We start from the raw sequence: 17,439 nt of genomic DNA, 5'->3' as shown, positions 1-17,439 counted from the left end.
AATTGGCCACCTTTTTTTTTTCTTCCAACCGACTTCCCTTTTTCCCTATCAGCCACTTCCGTGGCCTATTTCCACCACAACACCCCAAAATCTAGAATTTTCCAAATCATGATTAAATGACTATTTTGCCCTTACTTTTGTTCGCTTCTATTTTATTTGTTAAAATTTCGTTTGATGAATGGTTTTAGCCTACACACTCATAGAATTGAATTCTATCAAATTATGCTAAGAAATACGACAAGATATATGAGAATAAAACACGTCCTCGTATATCTATGTTATACTAGGGGTGGGCAAACGGGTAGAGGAACCGCGGGTCGGGGCGGGTAATGTAGGTTCGGGGCGGGTACGGGCCGGGTCCTTCTTTTTTTGGGAACAAACAGGGCGGGGCGGGCCGGGCCATGGTTATTTACGGGGTGGGCCGGTTCCTAAACCTTAGAAAAACGGGGCCCCGGACCGACCCGTTTCCAATTATAATCAACGGTTAAGATTGAATGATAATCTATCATCCAATCTGAACCATTAATTTGTAACCTAGGTTTCCAAATCAGTTTCAGTCTCTCACTCTCTCATTCCCACGCCCACCTCTCCACCGTCACTCCATCGACTCCCTCGACTCCGACGACATCCCGGAGAACTCCCATCACCACCGCCGCGACCAACACAACGACTCCACCACCACCCATCCAGCCATCCTTCGACCTCGACGACATCCGTTACTTCGCCGGCTACTGTAAGTCTACTGTCTACTTCTCCGAATTTTATTTTTGTTGATGCAGAGGATCAGTAGCATGAATAATAGGATTGATTAGAGAACTGCTTGCGTTTTTTCAGATTTGGGGTTTTTTTTTATTGATGGTCGACAATTTTGAATTTAATTGGAATTTGGATCAAGAACAAGAACTGCGTGCGTTTTTCAGATTTGGGGGTTTTTTTTTCTTCTAGCATCGGTAAGTGGTGATAACAAGTTTTGAGAAGTTAGTTCTTTGATGAGCTGTGTAAAATGCAGTTTTGAAACTGTGCAGTTTTAGAATTTGTGTAAAATGCAGTTTTGAAACTGTGCAGTTTTGTGATGAGCTTAGCTATGTGTTTTGATTTTGGTGAAAGGCAAGGACTTTTGTCATCTCTAAGAAAGCAAGGACTTTTGTCATCTCTGAGAAAGCATCTGAGTTTTCCGGATTTTAATTTTATTCTGGTTTTAATAAAACAAGTGTTTACTTTGACTTGTTTATCACTTCAGGTTGTTTATCATGCTAAGGCACTTCCCCATTGAGTCAAGAGGACGTCAAAAAAAGCTAGAGGAGGTTTGTGCGTATATTTCATTCATCAGTGGCAGTTTTCAAACGCAATTCTTGCAATTTGTGTTAGGAATCATGGTTCCTAACTTATTTACGTGGCAGGTTGGATGGGTCACAGGCATTTGCTGCACATGCAGTGTTTAACTCTCTGCTGTGTATTTATGTGTTGTGTGATGAGCTTAGCTATGTGTTTTGATTGTGTGCAGTTTTAGAATCTGTTTAAAAATGCAGTTTTAGAATCTATATGTGCAGTGTTTAACTCCCTGTTGTGTATTTATGTGTTGTGTGATGAGCTTAGCTATGTGTTTTATCAAGAGTGTGAAGAAGGTAATTCTTTTGTTTTGTATAGTTTGGTCTATAACTTTATATTAATTTGTTTACAATTAACATCCTTTTGTTCTTTGTTGTAGAATATAAAAGAAGAAAAGCAAATGCTAATGTTATATCTACAAGCTCAACCATCCCATCAAGTGATGCTGAAATTGAAGCTCCTCATCAAACAACTCAAATGAATAAAGGAAAAGGAATTGCGGTAATATTTTAAACTTAAATGAATATGCTTTACTTTTCAATGATTCAATGAGGATAATATGATGATGGACGTTAATAATATCAAGTTTATATTTTATTTTTCCTTACAGATTCAATGAGGAATGATGTTGGAACTTGGATGTTGGAATTGGATGTGGTTTCCTATGTTCATTTGGAATTTATTGAAAATGTCATGTTTATGTTGTTTTGAATTATTTGATTTTTGGACTTTGGAATTTGGATGTCTTGGACTCTCGGTTTTGAATATTTTGTATGTTGATTCGATCTTTAGATGTTGGACGCTATAACGTTATTTTGGATGTATTGAATATGTGCAATTGTAATTTGCACAGATTGCAAATTTGTGCAATTGCAATCTGTGCAGTACTGTAGCTGTGCTTTTTTTTTTTTTAAATTTCAATCTATGCTTTAAAGTTTAAACAGGAAAAAAAAAACAGAGGACCCGTTGACCCGGATGGAACCGGCCCGTTTCAACCGGGCCGGGTAAGGTCCGGTTCCTATTTTAAAATTTGTAATGCCCGACTCGGCCCGGCCCGTCTCACTTTATTCCGGGTCCGGTCCGGTCCCTTCAAAAATGGGCCCGGCCCGGCCCGTGCCCACCCCTATGTTATACCACTAGGGTATTTTTTTCCTTTTCCCACGTGTCGATAAAATTTACGACGTAAATTATAATTATTTCCAGAAATAATTCCCAATTCTATTTCATAACCATAAATCGATTTATTTTCGATTTCTCCACATATTCATAATTATATTATCTATCTTTAAATTTTTCATGGTATTACATTCAACCCCCCTGGTTAAAATAAATCTTGTCCTCGAGATTTCAACCACCAAGTTACGAAAGGAAAATTAAAACTAATTCCACTACTTCTTTTATGGTGAACAAGATTATAACCTCTGTCCATGATTTTATTCAAATTAAAAAAAAAATCAATGAAGAATTTATCGTGATTGTACCCATTTTCTCAGTTTTCCAACCACCTTCTTTGATAAGTAAAAATACCATAACTTCTAGTCACATACATTAATAGAATAAATATCGTAAATTCTAGCTGTAATTCATCAGTGGCTAAGTAAATATCACAATATAAAGCCAAACCACTAAAATTGACAAATCAGTTAGCAAAAATTTCAACCAAAATCATTGGAATTCCAACCATCATTACTCTCTACCATATTAAAATAAAGATTTGAAATTTTCATTAACTTGAAATGAAACCAAGGCTTGAAATTAACATGCATCAACCAACCAAAACACGGGTTGAACTTAAGTATGTGTTCATTTATTGCATTTGAACTTAGGCATCTGGGATTTCACACATGGCACGCGTTTTGTTATTAACAATCTATGCAAATAATACAAAATATTTATCTAACAAAATCCAAACAATGCACATGTGGACACAATCATATTGATTAGAGCCATAGCTCTTCTTTCCACATTCAAGTTTAAACCTTCATTTCCCCAATTGCATAGTTGATTAAAATGTCAAATGTCAAACCATGACTATCATGACTAACAAAATATTAGAATTTTCTATCATAATTCGTTAATGGCAAACCAACAAATCAAATTTGACTTTATAACTTTCTCTTCCACAAACATAAAACCCAACCGGAAAACGTTAATATTAACGAACTCGAAATTTCATGCCACACTTTCAAGTCCCAAAAAATAAGCAAATCAACGAATTATAATTGTGAATATCACTCACATTCTCCTATTTCCATACACATTTATTGGCAGAATAAATATAAAAATTCTAATCATACTCATTGGCAACATAAATATTATAAATTTCCAGCCAAAACTTTATGATTGGCAAAACGGACATAAAAAATTTCAACCAAATTCATGAAAATTTTCCAATCACACTCACTGGTTAATAGAAAGAAAATTAAAACTAAATTCGCAACACCACCAATATAAATTCTCATTTTATGGTTCCCTTCATTTTTCGCAATTAACTAAATTGCCCACAATAAAATTAAAACCTTTTAAATCTTCCTTTTGATTGCTTCACTCTTAACTTACATCAAATGTAGCCACAAAATTAATAAATTAGTGACTCGCACTTCCAGAGCAATACTCACCTTCCATCATCCAAGGGAGAGAAATATATATATGTATATCACAACTTTAACGGTCAACGAAATTAAACTTTAAATAATCATATAGTTACGAGAATATATGCTCTTCATCCGTTTTTGTTCGTAATATCAAACCCAACAATGCCAACTCAAGACCAAGGCAACCAAAATAATCAAATTTGTAATTAAAATTTTCTTCCCCATCAATTTTTCATCAATCATAAAAATTACCCATCTCACACAACTAGAAATTCATTTATATTAAATGAACTAAAATATCATTTCATAATTTCATTCATGTCCATCCTAAATAAATGGAGAAAATTTCATAATCTTTTCACCATTCCAAAAATAATGATCAACCTTAACTACAGTTTATAATTTCCTTCCCATTCGAAAAAAACACCATATCTTCCATAAAAATTCAAGTTTCCAACCAAATTATGGTGGCCATAATATTTTTAAAATTTGTAGCTATACTTATCATTGTCAAACTACTAATTCCACCACCATTTTCTTTTATCTTCATCAGTGACTAGTAGGCTGGAACATATTGTACTATACCTGGCCAATACACATCACGTGTTCTTTTTCTTTTTTTTTTCTTTTTTTTTTCCTCTCACAGCCCACACAAGGAGCTTTTCTTCTAGAACACTGGGTCTTTGTGCCCATTCATTTCTCACACCCACGGGCCTTTTTCACCCAATTCCACATCCACGGGCCTTTTTTGCCCATTTCACATATCCACGGGCCTTTTTCACCCAATTTCACATTCATGGGCCTTTTAGCCCAATTCACATATCCACAGACCTTTTTCGTCCAATTCACATATCCACAGATCTTTTGCCCAATTCACATATCCCAAGTGCTAGGTCTAATACAAATTCTCCACCTACTTACCACCACCTCACAATCACCTTAACATTCAACATTTTCATAATGCATAGCATAATATCAATTTAATTCAAGATTAATCCAAAACTTGAATCAAATGCTCATCTTCAAAGCGATAACATGAATACTATATTTTAAAATTTTCCTACTCCCACTCAATTCAATTTAAAGCATCATAATTCACAATATATGCATTCCACATATATTTCGTCATAATCATAGAACTTACGAAATAATGCAATATCAATACAATTCATAATTCACACCCACAACCCAATAATATCTCATACTACATAACAGAATGTCAATCCAATTCATTTCACCTCATGATGATTCTCAACATATATATATATATATATATATATATATATATATATATATATATACTTTCTCATTACTCAAATAACTTAGAAGCAATGCATTATAAATGCAAATCACAATTCTCATTAACGAAGCTTTCATAATTCTAAGGAAATCACACCACAATCCTAATACAATTTATATATGCATTTCACATATAAAACATGAATGCCACTTTATTCCTAAAAATATGAATTAATGCAACCACAATGCATATCATAATTCACACCAACAAGACTCAAGAATAGTGCATCTCTTATAATATGATCATTTGCTCTGATACCATTTTGTCACGCCCCAGCCCCGAAATATTTATTTTCAGGGATTACTTTTGTTGATAGGCCCAAAAACTTTACTTTACTTTGCAAAATTTTTAAATCATGATTCTTTATTTAAATTCCTTAACTCCCTCTCAATAGACATGAACATAATTAATTTATAAGGCATGTGCCTAATCTTTCTATTAAGTCAAAATTTACTTCTAATAACTCAACTTCTTTACAGGAAGTAATTCTTGATTATTTAATCTTACTTGATTTATGGCTGAATCTAACATCTCGTTAGACTACCTACGTACCCTAAACAGGGATCAAGCCATTCGTAATTCACAATTCATTATTTACCAATTTCCAAACATATTCTAGTAACCACCACATTCAACACTAACCTTCATAATCCAATTCATATCAGATGATTACCAATTATAGATTCAGAATATTGAAATTTACATGAAAAATGGCAACATCGACTCCCTGGCCGTGCGCCGCCACACCTGCTGCCGCCAGTGGCGGTCAACAGCCTCGACTCGCCGGAAAATTCAACTATTTTTAAAAATTCTCAAAAATTACAGAAATGAAGATCTCAAAGAGTAGAGCAAACTTTATACCTGTGACCAAGTCCAATTTAGCCGGGAAAAGCTCCAATTTCACTCAAACCCCGCTGAAGGCCCTCGAATTAGGTGCTCTTGATTCGACTCCAAAACAACTCTGACGCCCCCAATGAATGGGCTTTGTTCCAGGCCTCAAGGGAAGTCTAATGGTGGTGGTTATTGGAGGAAAATATTTAAGGATTTGAGGAATTTACACACGAACCTGCCACACCCACCGTGCATGTTTCCTTATTTTTAAGGCTAAAGTCCATCAAACTTGGGTGGAATGAAGAAAGGGAAGGTCTTAGAGTGTTTCCCATGTGTTTGGGTGCTTTGGATCGCCAGAAAATCGACGGAAATACACCAGAAATGGGTAATACGGGTCAGGTACAAGGTCTACACGAGTTGGGTGTGGGTTGTAGAGCTAGGTTTGGGTACTCTGCACCTCCCTCCTTTCCTCTCCTTTCTCTCTCCTCTCAATGGTCTCTCTCTTCCCCCTTCTCCCCAATTGGCCACCCTTTTTTTTTTCTTCCAACCGACTTCCCTTTTTCCCTGTCAGCCACTTCTGTGGCCTATTTCCACCACAACACCCCAAAATCTAGAATTTTCCAAATCATGATTAAATGACTATTTTGCCCTTACTTTCGTTCGCTTCTATTTTATTCGTTATAATTTTGTTTGACGAACGGTTTTAGCCTACACACTCATAGAATTGAATTCTATCAAATTATGCTAAGAAATACGACAAGATATACGAGAATAAAATACGTCCTCGTATATCTACGTTATACCACTAGGGCATTCTTTTCCTTTTCCCACGTGTCGATAAAATTTACGATGTAAATTATAATTATTTCCAGAAATAATTCCCAATTCTATTTCATAACCATAAATCGATTTATTTTCTATTTTCTCCACATATTTATAATTATATTATCTAATTCAAGTCATTTTCATTAGTTTTCCTTAAGGGAGTGTATTCAATTGAGAATTTGAGAGACTTTAATGGATTTATAAGTCCATGGATTTTTATGGAGTTTAATTGATTTGTAGAGATTCCATATAAAATTTTGATTCAATTCTCTCGAAATCTCATGGGAAGAGGTGAGATTTGTGGATGCTTAAAATACACTACGAAATCTCTCCAATTCCTTCTAATTCCTCAATTTTCTCAAATTCTTTAAAATCCATTTCTAATTGAATACACCTGGAATGTTATAAACTTCTTTAAAATCATAATTGAATACACCCAGATTTCTAAGGATTTTAATAAACTATCATAAAATTCTAATTGAATACACCTTGAATTTCAGAGAATCACTTAAAATCCTGATTGAATACCCCTAAATTCATTAAAAGAATTAAAATCCCTCAAAATTCTAATTGAATATGCCCCCCCTAAGTTTTAATCAATTACAGATTAAATAATTAAAAAACCCGAATTATAAAAAACAACCACCCATCGTTATCTCTGGAATTGGATCCTCTCCTGAGCACAAGCTCATGATCCTCCTAACCAGCCCACGTGAGCCGTTAGATTTTGATCTAACAGCTACAATTATTATAATTTTTAGAGGGACTTCCTATTTATAACCATTAGATTTTGATCTAAAGGCTTACGTATGCTGGTCAAGAGGATTATGAGCTTATGCTCAGGAGATGATCCAATTCCGTTATCTACCATTTAATACCCAGATTGATACTCCATTTTTAATTTGACATTGATTGCCATTTAGGGTTTCGAACCCGACAAATCCCCATCCGCCTCAGCCTCCACGGCTCCAACCTCACTTGCCTGTCACTGGTTGCCATGGTTGTCGACTCTCCTATTTTTTTTGTTCACTTATGCTCTCTCCTCTTTCCACCTCTGTTCACTGTCTCCATCTCCAACCTTCTTCCTGGATTTTGTCATCATTAATTCCATTGAGTTCTTAATAGGAAAAACAGCAAAAACAGTTCTAGGTTTTTTTTTTTGTTTTTTTTTTCAGTACCTAGACGGGAGAGAGGCAGGGAAATTTTTTGGATCTCATATCACTTAAACCAAAAAATGAGGGAAAATTTCTAATCAGATATCGGTGATAAATTGCAGTTAATGGGGAAAAACAAAGAGATTAGAATAAAAAAAAAAAGAGTTATAAGCCTTGATTACTGATAACCTGGCGGTGGTGCTATGAACAGAGAGAGAGAAAGTGGGGACGAACTGTAAATAAATCTGGGTTTTTATAACAGGGCTATGAATAGGGTCGTTATTTTTATAACTTGGGTTTTTTAATATTTAATATGTAATTCCTTAAAACAAATTATAATCCAACTGTAAATAAATGGTCCACATGTCCCATTTTAAAATGGATGAAGTGGTACTAATACAGTACCACCTAATAATTAATTTCTCTTCCAATTAGACTAGAATTCTAATTAATGTGATTAAAAAAGGAGTCCATATTAATTGAAATGTTAAAACTCGTATTAGTGTACTAGATATATATATATATATATATATATATATATATATATATATGTAGTCCTCCTTCTCCATCCCTTAAACCCTAGCCACTTCTCGATTTTCTCACTCTCTCTTTGTATGCAACAATGGCAGAGACCAGAATGGCCCTCAAACTCAAGCAGATGCTACTCGAATTAGATAATCTCCTCCTCAAGTTTGAGAGGGTTGCAATGATCATGATGATAATCCTAGCCGATAAATTTGAATGGTCATCCATCCACGATTTCAGTCTTTCTAGTATGTATTGCTTAGAGCTCTCCCGACATCGTCGTCTTGGTATTGATGCATCACATGTAAGCACACCAGGATGAATTTAGGGTTTGCAACTTTGCATGTCTACATACGTACGTTTGGCACCATTAAATTACTAGGGTATGGAGATTGGGTTTTTGTTAATCGACTAGCTAATATTATTGATTTCATATGCAGCTACGATATTTTCGTTATTTTTTTTGGTTTGAGCGAGTGATGAGCTGGATGCTAATATTCTCCTACCGGCAGACAACCTATTGGTATACAGTTGTGGGTTTCTTTGCGACATCGACCATATGCAGGGTTTGCATCTTGAAATTCATGCCTCCAGAAGGGCAGCAAGATTTTCCGGAGAATCGCATCTTTAGCCTTAGACCTAGAGTGAGTTCTCTTGTTCATGAACTTTACAATTATATTTGTTTATATACAATACAGATACACATGCTTGCACAAGTGTTAGACATACATGTATTACATATATTTGTATAGATGTATACAAGTTTTCTACAAGGCTATCCCATATGCATTGTGCTGATTTGAACATGCTATATTTTAGTATTCATTCAAGGATCATCTTGACAAAAAATAGTCAATTCAAAAATTGTTTGGCCATCTAAAATGGACAAACAAATACGGTTCGTTAGATAAAGTTGAATAAAAAGGTGGATAATACCATCAAATCATCAAGCATAAGTTACTGCAGTATATGTGTGTTTAGTAGAATATCCCATTGTTCTCCATAATACAAGCACTCGCATTTTTATCTTGTGTTTGGCCTGACTCATGTCGTATTACTTGTGCAGGAAACTAAGAAAAGAGAGGCGTTGGAGAAAATGGTTATAGAATTACAGATACTGCTGTTCAGGATACAGCGGTTTGGGATCTTCTCGTTTATTTTGTTACCCAGAAATTTTGCAGGTGCCTCTGCTCCTTTATTCAGTATATCCAATGTCTTTTACTTGATATGCTTCGAGCTGCAGTTGGACATAAACCCTAGGCTACTTGTGAGTACCGAAACTAAAAATGTCTATATAACTGTGCGAAATATTTTGTTATTTACTAGGTTGTGAATCTGAATCATTGATTATAAGGTGAATCTTCTTAAGAATTTAAACTAATTATTGCCTGGAAAGATATATTCGATAGTTCTGTTTGCTTGACAAACTCATGTTCCTTGACTGTGAATCTAGAGCCAAGAGTTAGCATCGATCAAAGGGAGGAAAAATAAGCATATTATGTTACCATGTGATAAGAGATTTCTCAATATTATGTTCATAAACATCTTACGCACAGACAACATCTATATACGTATAAATATGTATATGCTCGTACATACATTACATTGATATGTGTACACCAGATATATAATACTTTTTGGTATTATTTGACGAGTAGCCTGCATTTGACTATGCAGGAGCATGACCTTCTGTTTTGGATTGAGCGACTTGCGACTGTGCTTATGTTTATGGAACCCTACAGAGGGATAATCGCATACAGTTTGTCAAGTCTTCTCTTTCTTTTTACCAACAGTTGTTACATTATTGCTCACTTCACCAACCCAAAAAAGAGGTCAACCCACACAAAGTCAGAAGAGACATCAGGCCAGAGAATACAAAAGCTAAGGCAGCAGAAGTTTAGCAACACTGCATATAAATTTGGAGTAAGTCGTGACCATTTTTCGATAATTAGACCAGTGTTGTAAAATTGTGAGAATGAATGTCCACGTGCTCTAAGTGAGGAAGACTTGAGAACAACAGTGTAATTGTTGTTATGTGATGTTTTCAAAAGGGTAATAGTAGTGTAATTGTTGTTATGTGATGTTTTCAAAAATGGCAATCATTTCACTTTTTGGTTTGTCACGGATGTGGCTCTATGTAAAGAGCACTTTGTGCGCGATTACAATACACAGCAAAAGAAAAGAAGTGAAAACAATAATATCAGTAACCCTTCCTTCCTCTTTTTACCTGCAATCCTTTTGTGTTATAGTTACGAAATTAAACAGTGTGATATTTTGCACCCGCTTCTCTCATGTCCCTAGCAAAGGTTATCTCTTCAACTTTTGCCTATTTATAACAACCAATATAGCAATTACAATTGATATTACTGTTATAAGCTACTCAAAGCTCGTCTAGTATATATAGCAATTGAATCTATTTTGTTTTCAACACGTTTAATGTTTTTCTATCTTTTGCAGGAAACTAGCACGGGTGAACAATCAAAGATAGAGAAAGCTAGAATGGAGGATTTTCCACAAACAGATAAGTTGGAAGTTGAACAAATAGCACCAAAAGAAGAAAATAATAAAAGGGTACACATTAACTAATCCAACAATGACATATCAATAAAATCATAAATTAGGTGTGCATTTTCAATTTGGAATTATTATTGGAACTCTAAAATAGTCTTTATGTACCCATTACTTATTGCTCTTTACAAAGGAAAAATTAAATAGAGAGGAGTTCGTGGTGACCATTTTGAAATACCAATGCTCGGACAAATATAATATCGCTATTTTATTTATCAAAATGAGTTTAGCACATTGTAGCATTTAAATAGAGAAATATAGCAATTGAATCTGTCTGTTTCTTACACGCTTGATTGTTTGCAGGAAACTAACAAGGCCGAGAAATCAGACAAAGAGATGGCAAAAGTTGGGGATGAACCAAAAGAAAATTTGGAAGTCCGAGAAGAATCACCAAAAGAAGAAAAAAGCAAATGGGAAGAGGATTTGGTGGAAGCTGATGACCAATTGAAGGAAAAGTCAGAAGTTGCAGAAGAGGAACCAAAAGAAGAAAATAACAGTTGGGAAGATGACCGGGGGGAAGCTGATGACCAATTGAAGGAAAAGTCAGAAGTTGCAGAAGAGGCACCAAAAGAACAAAATAACAGTTGGGAAGATGATTGTGGGGAAGCTGATGAGCAATTGAAAGAAAAGTTAGAAGTTGATCACCGACCAGCAGCAAAAGAAGAAGAAAATGGATGGGAAGATTGGCTTTTGCCAGAATTTGGAAGATTTGTCAACTGGGAAGATGTAAAGATAGCTAATGATAACAGTAACTGGGGAGAAGAGTTGAGGCAAGCTGATGAAGCTTCTGGTTTCATTGACAACAGTAGCAAAGAGATTGAGGATAATTTGAAGGTCAAAACAGCCGAAAATGTAAGGATTGATAGTGAGGAAGTAGTTGCGGAAATTGAGGCTGAGAGATTGAAGGCTGAGAATGAAAATTTGAAGAGGGAGAAGAAAGCACTGGATGAAAAGTTGATTTCGGAGAGTCTTGTGTACGAAGATTCTCGCTGCGTGTGGGAAACACAAAATCAAAAGCTTAATGCAATGCTTCATGAAGCATATCTGGAATCCGAAGGTTTGGTTAAGGAGTTAGAGAATCACTGCAAGTTGGTGAAAGAAATGGTGACGAGGTGCGATAGTTATGAAGAAGATGGTAGGAGATGGGAGCAAGAGAAGAGAGAAATGTCGGCAAAACTTGAAGCTCTAACTGCAGCTTCTGAAAAGGATAAAAGTGTTGTGCAAAACTGCAAGGAAGATCTCAGAAAAGAATGGGAAGAAGAGAAAGCTTCACTCACTCAAAGGCTTTCTGCAGCATATTTTGCGTGCAATTACTATTATCGAGTCATAAAAAACTATGAACAAACAAATCTCAGAGCTCAAACTCCAGCTTCCGAAAAAGACCAAGACGTTGCCCAAAACTGCACAGAAGATCATCAAATAAAATGGGAAGATGAGAAAACAGCACTCACTCAACAGCTTTCGGAAGCAAATTCTCTGTGCCAATACTATTATGACGTTGCATTGCATAATGCAGAAACAGCCCTCAAGTTGGAGGAAGAGAAAAACACTCGTTTGCGTGGCTGTGAAGAAAAACACCTCAGGCTAACGCAAAGGAACGCTGATCTTGCTAAAAATCTTCAGCATGAAACTGATTCAGCTAGGCACTTCCGTAACCTTGTTTACAAGCTTGATGAGAAATGCTGGATGCTCGAGGATGAGAAAATAAATCTCACTGCAAAGCTTTGTGATGCTACTGCTTCCTCTGAACTATATCGAAGCATGCTGCATGACAAGGGCTGTTAGAAAATTTGGTTTTTGTGACGAGTACAAGTTAGGTTTTTTGCTGGTTTGTAGTTTTTGATGCAATGATATTGTTTGCTTTAGGCATTTAGCAGACAGCCATGTGGACGTTTTAGGGGATGATTGAACATTTTAAATAGAATTCTTAAAGAGCTGATTCTCTTCCGAATTTTCATTTGTGAATTTGTGAAACACAGATGCATTCTGTTTCGGATTGAACGATACGTTAAACAGTTTTTTTTTGGGTACTCTATTGCTCCAAAAAAACGACATACATAGCCAGGAAACATTACAGAGACTTGCGCACAAAACCGATTGACGCAAATGGGAAATGAACAATCAATAGCGCGATGCAGGGATGTTCGAAACAACTCTGGTGTATGAAGCTTTGGTTAGCAAAGTTAAAGAACAAATGCAAGTTAAAAGATGATATCCTCAAGACAAATGAAGCTGTAACTTCATCCCATTCCAATGGCAACTTCAGGAAACAGTTGTCAGAGCGTACATAAGCGTGATTGTGAAGAACTGCAAGAAACAAATTTGATTCCGATGTGACATATCAAGCCTTTCACTTGCTGCACTAACAATCACCCCGCATCCGAGTTGTTTATTAAGAAGACGCTAACACCAATAGTACTTCCCGTGTATCTTGAGCTGACAGCAATTGAGTGCTCTGTTCAGGAAATAAACATCTGGGATGGTTTCGGGTATCGAAAGTTAAGGACGACACACTCAATTGGTTACTGCTGCTGCTGAGAATCGAACCCTCACCAAAGTAAGAAGGGGATCATCAATCAATTAGGTCTGAAGTACAGAAGAGAGCTCAAAAGTTGCACTAGATCTAACCACAGAGATCAAAGGGGTTAAAAATCAACGGCACTGAGTCGTCCACCTTCGGACAGAGGACCCGGTGCCACCTTCAAAAGACAAAGGGTAGGAATGGGAGCAGAAGAAGGAAAACAGTGATGTCAAGTTTGGTTTTGAAATGAACACATTTTGTTCTTTTCAAAACACACTCTGGTTTATGAATCTTCGGTTTGCAAAGCTAATGAACAAATCCTTGGTTTGCAAGGTTAAAGAACGAATGCAGGTTGAAAGACGTTAATACGATACCGTCAAGACAATGAAAAAACCCATCCCCGTTACAAATCTTAATGTTGCATACACAGCTTCAGAAAACGGTGATCAAAGCGTACTTTCGTGCGATTGTGAAGAACTGCAAGAAACAAATATCTTGTATGTGATCTGTCACACCTTTCGCTTGCTGTTCCACTAAAATCACACCTCTCACTTATGCACTAACCAGACATTCATCTCAAACGTGTCGAAGAATCACAAATCGCATGTAAGACCTTTGCATACTTGCTACTGCGCATGAAGCATAGCAGGCACCAAATGATAAAAACAAAAGCAGGCTCCAACATATAGCAAAAGACCATAAATTAATAAAACCGTTTCATATTAAGATAATATAAGAGGTCTGTAGAAATCTCGGCCCCTCTAAAGACTAAAGACCCCCTAGAAGCAAAATCACTAAACAAAAAACCGTTTAAATTTAGAGTAGCCATAAAGCATTAGCTCTCCTTCCAAAAACCCCCTTGAAGCAAAATATGAACGGCCCATCTAGCTATATCGACATCCCTATCATACTATCAACATTGTTGAGAAGGGGCCCTCCTACTTACTCAAAAGCCCACTGGTTCTCCCTGCGAACCTCTTCTTCCTCCTCAGGGGTGAAATCATTCTTGATGTTGAAAGTCTTGCGGATCTCTTCAGGTGTTTTCCCCTTGATCATGTCAGCAACGGTCTGGCAGGTCAGATCAAGCAGACTCTTGATGTTCAAATAGTTTGCAGCCTGAAAATTAACAACACAAAGATAGTAGGAGCAATTATTGTAAATACCATATCCTTTAGTCAGTGCCCATTTAATGAAATTTTCAAATAGAATAATGTAGGCTTATTATTGTAAATACCATATCATTTAGTCATTTAACATATTCACATCAGTTTAAATACAAGTTTACCAAACACTCATGGACACTATTTTTTTGTTAAAAGCACTTTTTGTTAGAAGCACTTTAAAAAAATTAAAAAAAAAAAGGTTTACCATACACTCAACAATAGAAACAGTTTTTTTTTTTTAAAAAGCACAGCAATACCAAACTAGCCCTAAAACTGATTAAGAACTGTAGCTGTAACAATCCCTAAAAAGGAAAATTAATGAAAAGAGTTTGAAAACTTTGAGTTTTAACGATAAGTACAAAATAAAAGGTAAAATGAATAGTCCTAGGATTGACTTTTTAGTGTAAAAATATGGTTTTTCATTAAAGTGAACAGTTTTTCGTTAAAGTTCCCTAAAATAAAAAGTATGAAAAGGCTTAGGATAATATCCATTCAACAATAGAAATAGGCAAAGCAACGAAACTTTAAAATTCAAGTTCCTGAAAGCCTAAAAGAATAGGTATTGATCGAACCCGGAAGAGTACATTATAGGAACCAACCAATTTGAGTGATCATTCGCATCCAAAGGCACACCACACATACCAAAATCCATATCATACAACACATTTAGAGAATTCTGAGCTAATAAGCAATTGAGATTGCACCACAAAGTCCTATACATCACATACAGCAATTTAGAAAATTCTCCTAATTTCGCATAAATAAATCCAAAAGCAAATTCTACACTTAAATTCCAACAAGATATTCCACAGGAACCCAATTGTTTGTTCCCCAAAAAAATCCATCTTTCCAACAATGTCACGCAAATTAATCCAATAGGCAAACCCTAACCTTAAAAATTTAGCAAAACATTAGAAATCGAAATTAAACTAAACCTATACAGAAACAAAAGAGCCCAAATTTTACAAATCGAACAAACAAATAATAACAAAGATTTGGGATCAAGATACTCACCAAGATCAGGTCAAAGAGAACATTCTGATCAGCCTTGATCTCGTTGACGAAGTCATCGTCAAACTTCTTGAGAGTGTTCTCGTCGCCAATCTTGCCGACGTCGGTGCTGTCGCCGTCCGTGCGACCCTCGACATGCTTCCGGCAGTACTCGATGACCTTGGCGAGGATGTGGCTGGTCACGTTGGGGAGAGGGATCGCATTGTCTGCGCAGTCATCCTCCACCATGTGCTTGATGGTCTGCGACTCCATAGCAACCGCCTCGTCAACCTCGAACGCCTCGCCGTCGGAGCTCTTCAGGGTGATCATCTTCTTCTCTGCGGCCATCGCGGTCTAGGGTTTCGAAAGGATTGAGAACTCGAGAGCGGGATTTTAGGGTTTCAAAGTTGAATTGTGAATTGTGAAAAGGACGGGAATTGGGGAGGTTTTATAGGGCGCAGTAGGTGTTGCACACGGAACTACTTTGTTTATTTATTTTTTTTTATTTTTTTTGGATAAATTCGAATAGCGATTTGGACGGTCTTCACTCATTAAATGCGGAGACGCGACGTTGTGTTTTAGAAGGAAATTTTTATGGGAGACAGATTGTTTGCCTCCTGTTTGGGTGCCCTGCAACATAACTATTTCTATTCAATGGTTAATTACTGTAATATAATTCATTTCGTTCAATTAGCGCTACTTAAGTGATTATTTTCTTTTCTTCACATCAATTACACAGGATGTTAGAGTTTTACTCTTAAAGTCAATTTAATTTATAAAAATTAAAAATGAGTATTATAAGATTTGAATAATGTGGGATGTGTAGAAAATATAAGGTGTATGTTGGGAATGTGGGGTGTGAGGGTATTTTGGAAAATTATGTGGGATGTAGTAAGATAATTTTTAATTGGAAAAACAAATGTGAGGTATATTAAGTATGTGAGATTTATTCAACAATATGTGGGGTGTTAATATAATAAGCCTTTTTATATTTTCTTTTTGATTAAATTCTAGTCATTCGCGTTTTTGTGAAGGTTAATGTCAGTGAGACTAAATTTGGAGATTAAATTTACAAACTAAATGATGTGTTACTGTTGACCCCAAAAGTTACCAAGTCTACGTGGCGCGCAGGCCGAGTAACTAATAAGCTAACTAAGTCATTCGGTTGATGTGGGGCGTGCCAACTCGTCGGCCGAACTCGGCCGAGGAGTAAAATATGTTGATGTTTGCGTTGGGTGCGCTGCTTACTTCTTGATCTTGCAACTGCGGCCGGGGAAGGAACAAATCTCAGCCTTTGGGTTCTAGAGCTTGAAGACAAGGCTACTAGTTCTGCGAAGTTCACAAATCGTCAGTGTCGGATTCGACCACAGTGATTATATTCGTAAGAGTATAAGCACGCCAAATCGACACCAAAGTATAGGGGTACAGATACTCAAAACAAATATATGTCTTGATGGTGAATGTGGTTCGACTGTCAAAATGCTGAACTCGAAAACTTACTAGTATCCAATCATAAAACAACTCGGCGTTCAATGTGCCAAGCCTAGTAATTCGTAACATCTCACTTCGCCGAGAAGGTTAATGAGATGACATCTGCCAATAAGGATTCGAAAATCTTTCTCGACCGAGACTTAGATAG

At 36.2% G+C, this 17,439-nt stretch overlaps 2 protein-coding genes and 1 long non-coding RNA gene across 6 annotated transcripts; 2 read left to right on the top strand and 1 right to left on the bottom strand.

Moving 5' to 3' along the window:
• The first annotated feature begins 394 nt into the window (after nucleotides 1-394).
• On the top strand, nucleotides 395-2,309 carry LOC126621201 (uncharacterized). Of its 4 annotated transcripts, none has more exons than XR_007622832.1 (4): nucleotides 395-733; nucleotides 1,241-1,400; nucleotides 1,709-1,830; nucleotides 1,940-2,309. It is a non-coding gene; the product is annotated as an uncharacterized LOC126621201 (long non-coding RNA). The 4 variants fall into 4 exon arrangements; XR_007622830.1 differs by having other exon boundaries at nucleotides 407-733; nucleotides 1,241-1,304; nucleotides 1,940-2,308; XR_007622833.1 differs by lacking the exon at nucleotides 395-733 and adding an exon at nucleotides 940-950.
• A 6,346-nt stretch (nucleotides 2,310-8,655) lies between these two features.
• LOC126622678 (uncharacterized) lies at nucleotides 8,656-13,073 on the top strand. The gene is made up of 5 exons (XM_050291427.1): nucleotides 8,656-8,862; nucleotides 9,625-9,825; nucleotides 10,236-10,481; nucleotides 11,016-11,129; nucleotides 11,430-13,073. Exons 1-5 carry the CDS (start codon nucleotides 8,656-8,658, stop codon nucleotides 12,909-12,911), a joined length of 2,250 nt encoding a protein of 749 aa, XP_050147384.1. The 3' UTR covers nucleotides 12,912-13,073.
• A 1,277-nt stretch (nucleotides 13,074-14,350) lies between these two features.
• LOC126622026 (SKP1-like protein 1A) lies at nucleotides 14,351-16,239 on the bottom strand. The gene is made up of 2 exons (XM_050290673.1): nucleotides 15,825-16,239; nucleotides 14,351-14,763 (listed from the first exon to the last, which is right to left on the bottom strand). The coding sequence occupies exons 1-2, from the start codon at nucleotides 16,146-16,148 to the stop codon at nucleotides 14,590-14,592; spliced, it is 498 nt and encodes a 165-aa protein (XP_050146630.1). The 5' UTR covers nucleotides 16,149-16,239; the 3' UTR covers nucleotides 14,351-14,589.
• Between the last annotated feature and the right edge of the window lie 1,200 nt (nucleotides 16,240-17,439).

The sequence above is a fragment of the Malus sylvestris genome, chromosome 5, assembly GCF_916048215.2.
Source record: "Malus sylvestris chromosome 5, drMalSylv7.2, whole genome shotgun sequence".
Lineage (NCBI taxonomy): Eukaryota > Viridiplantae > Streptophyta > Magnoliopsida > Rosales > Rosaceae > Malus > Malus sylvestris.
This window is presented reverse-complemented; position numbering and strand designations above follow the sequence as displayed.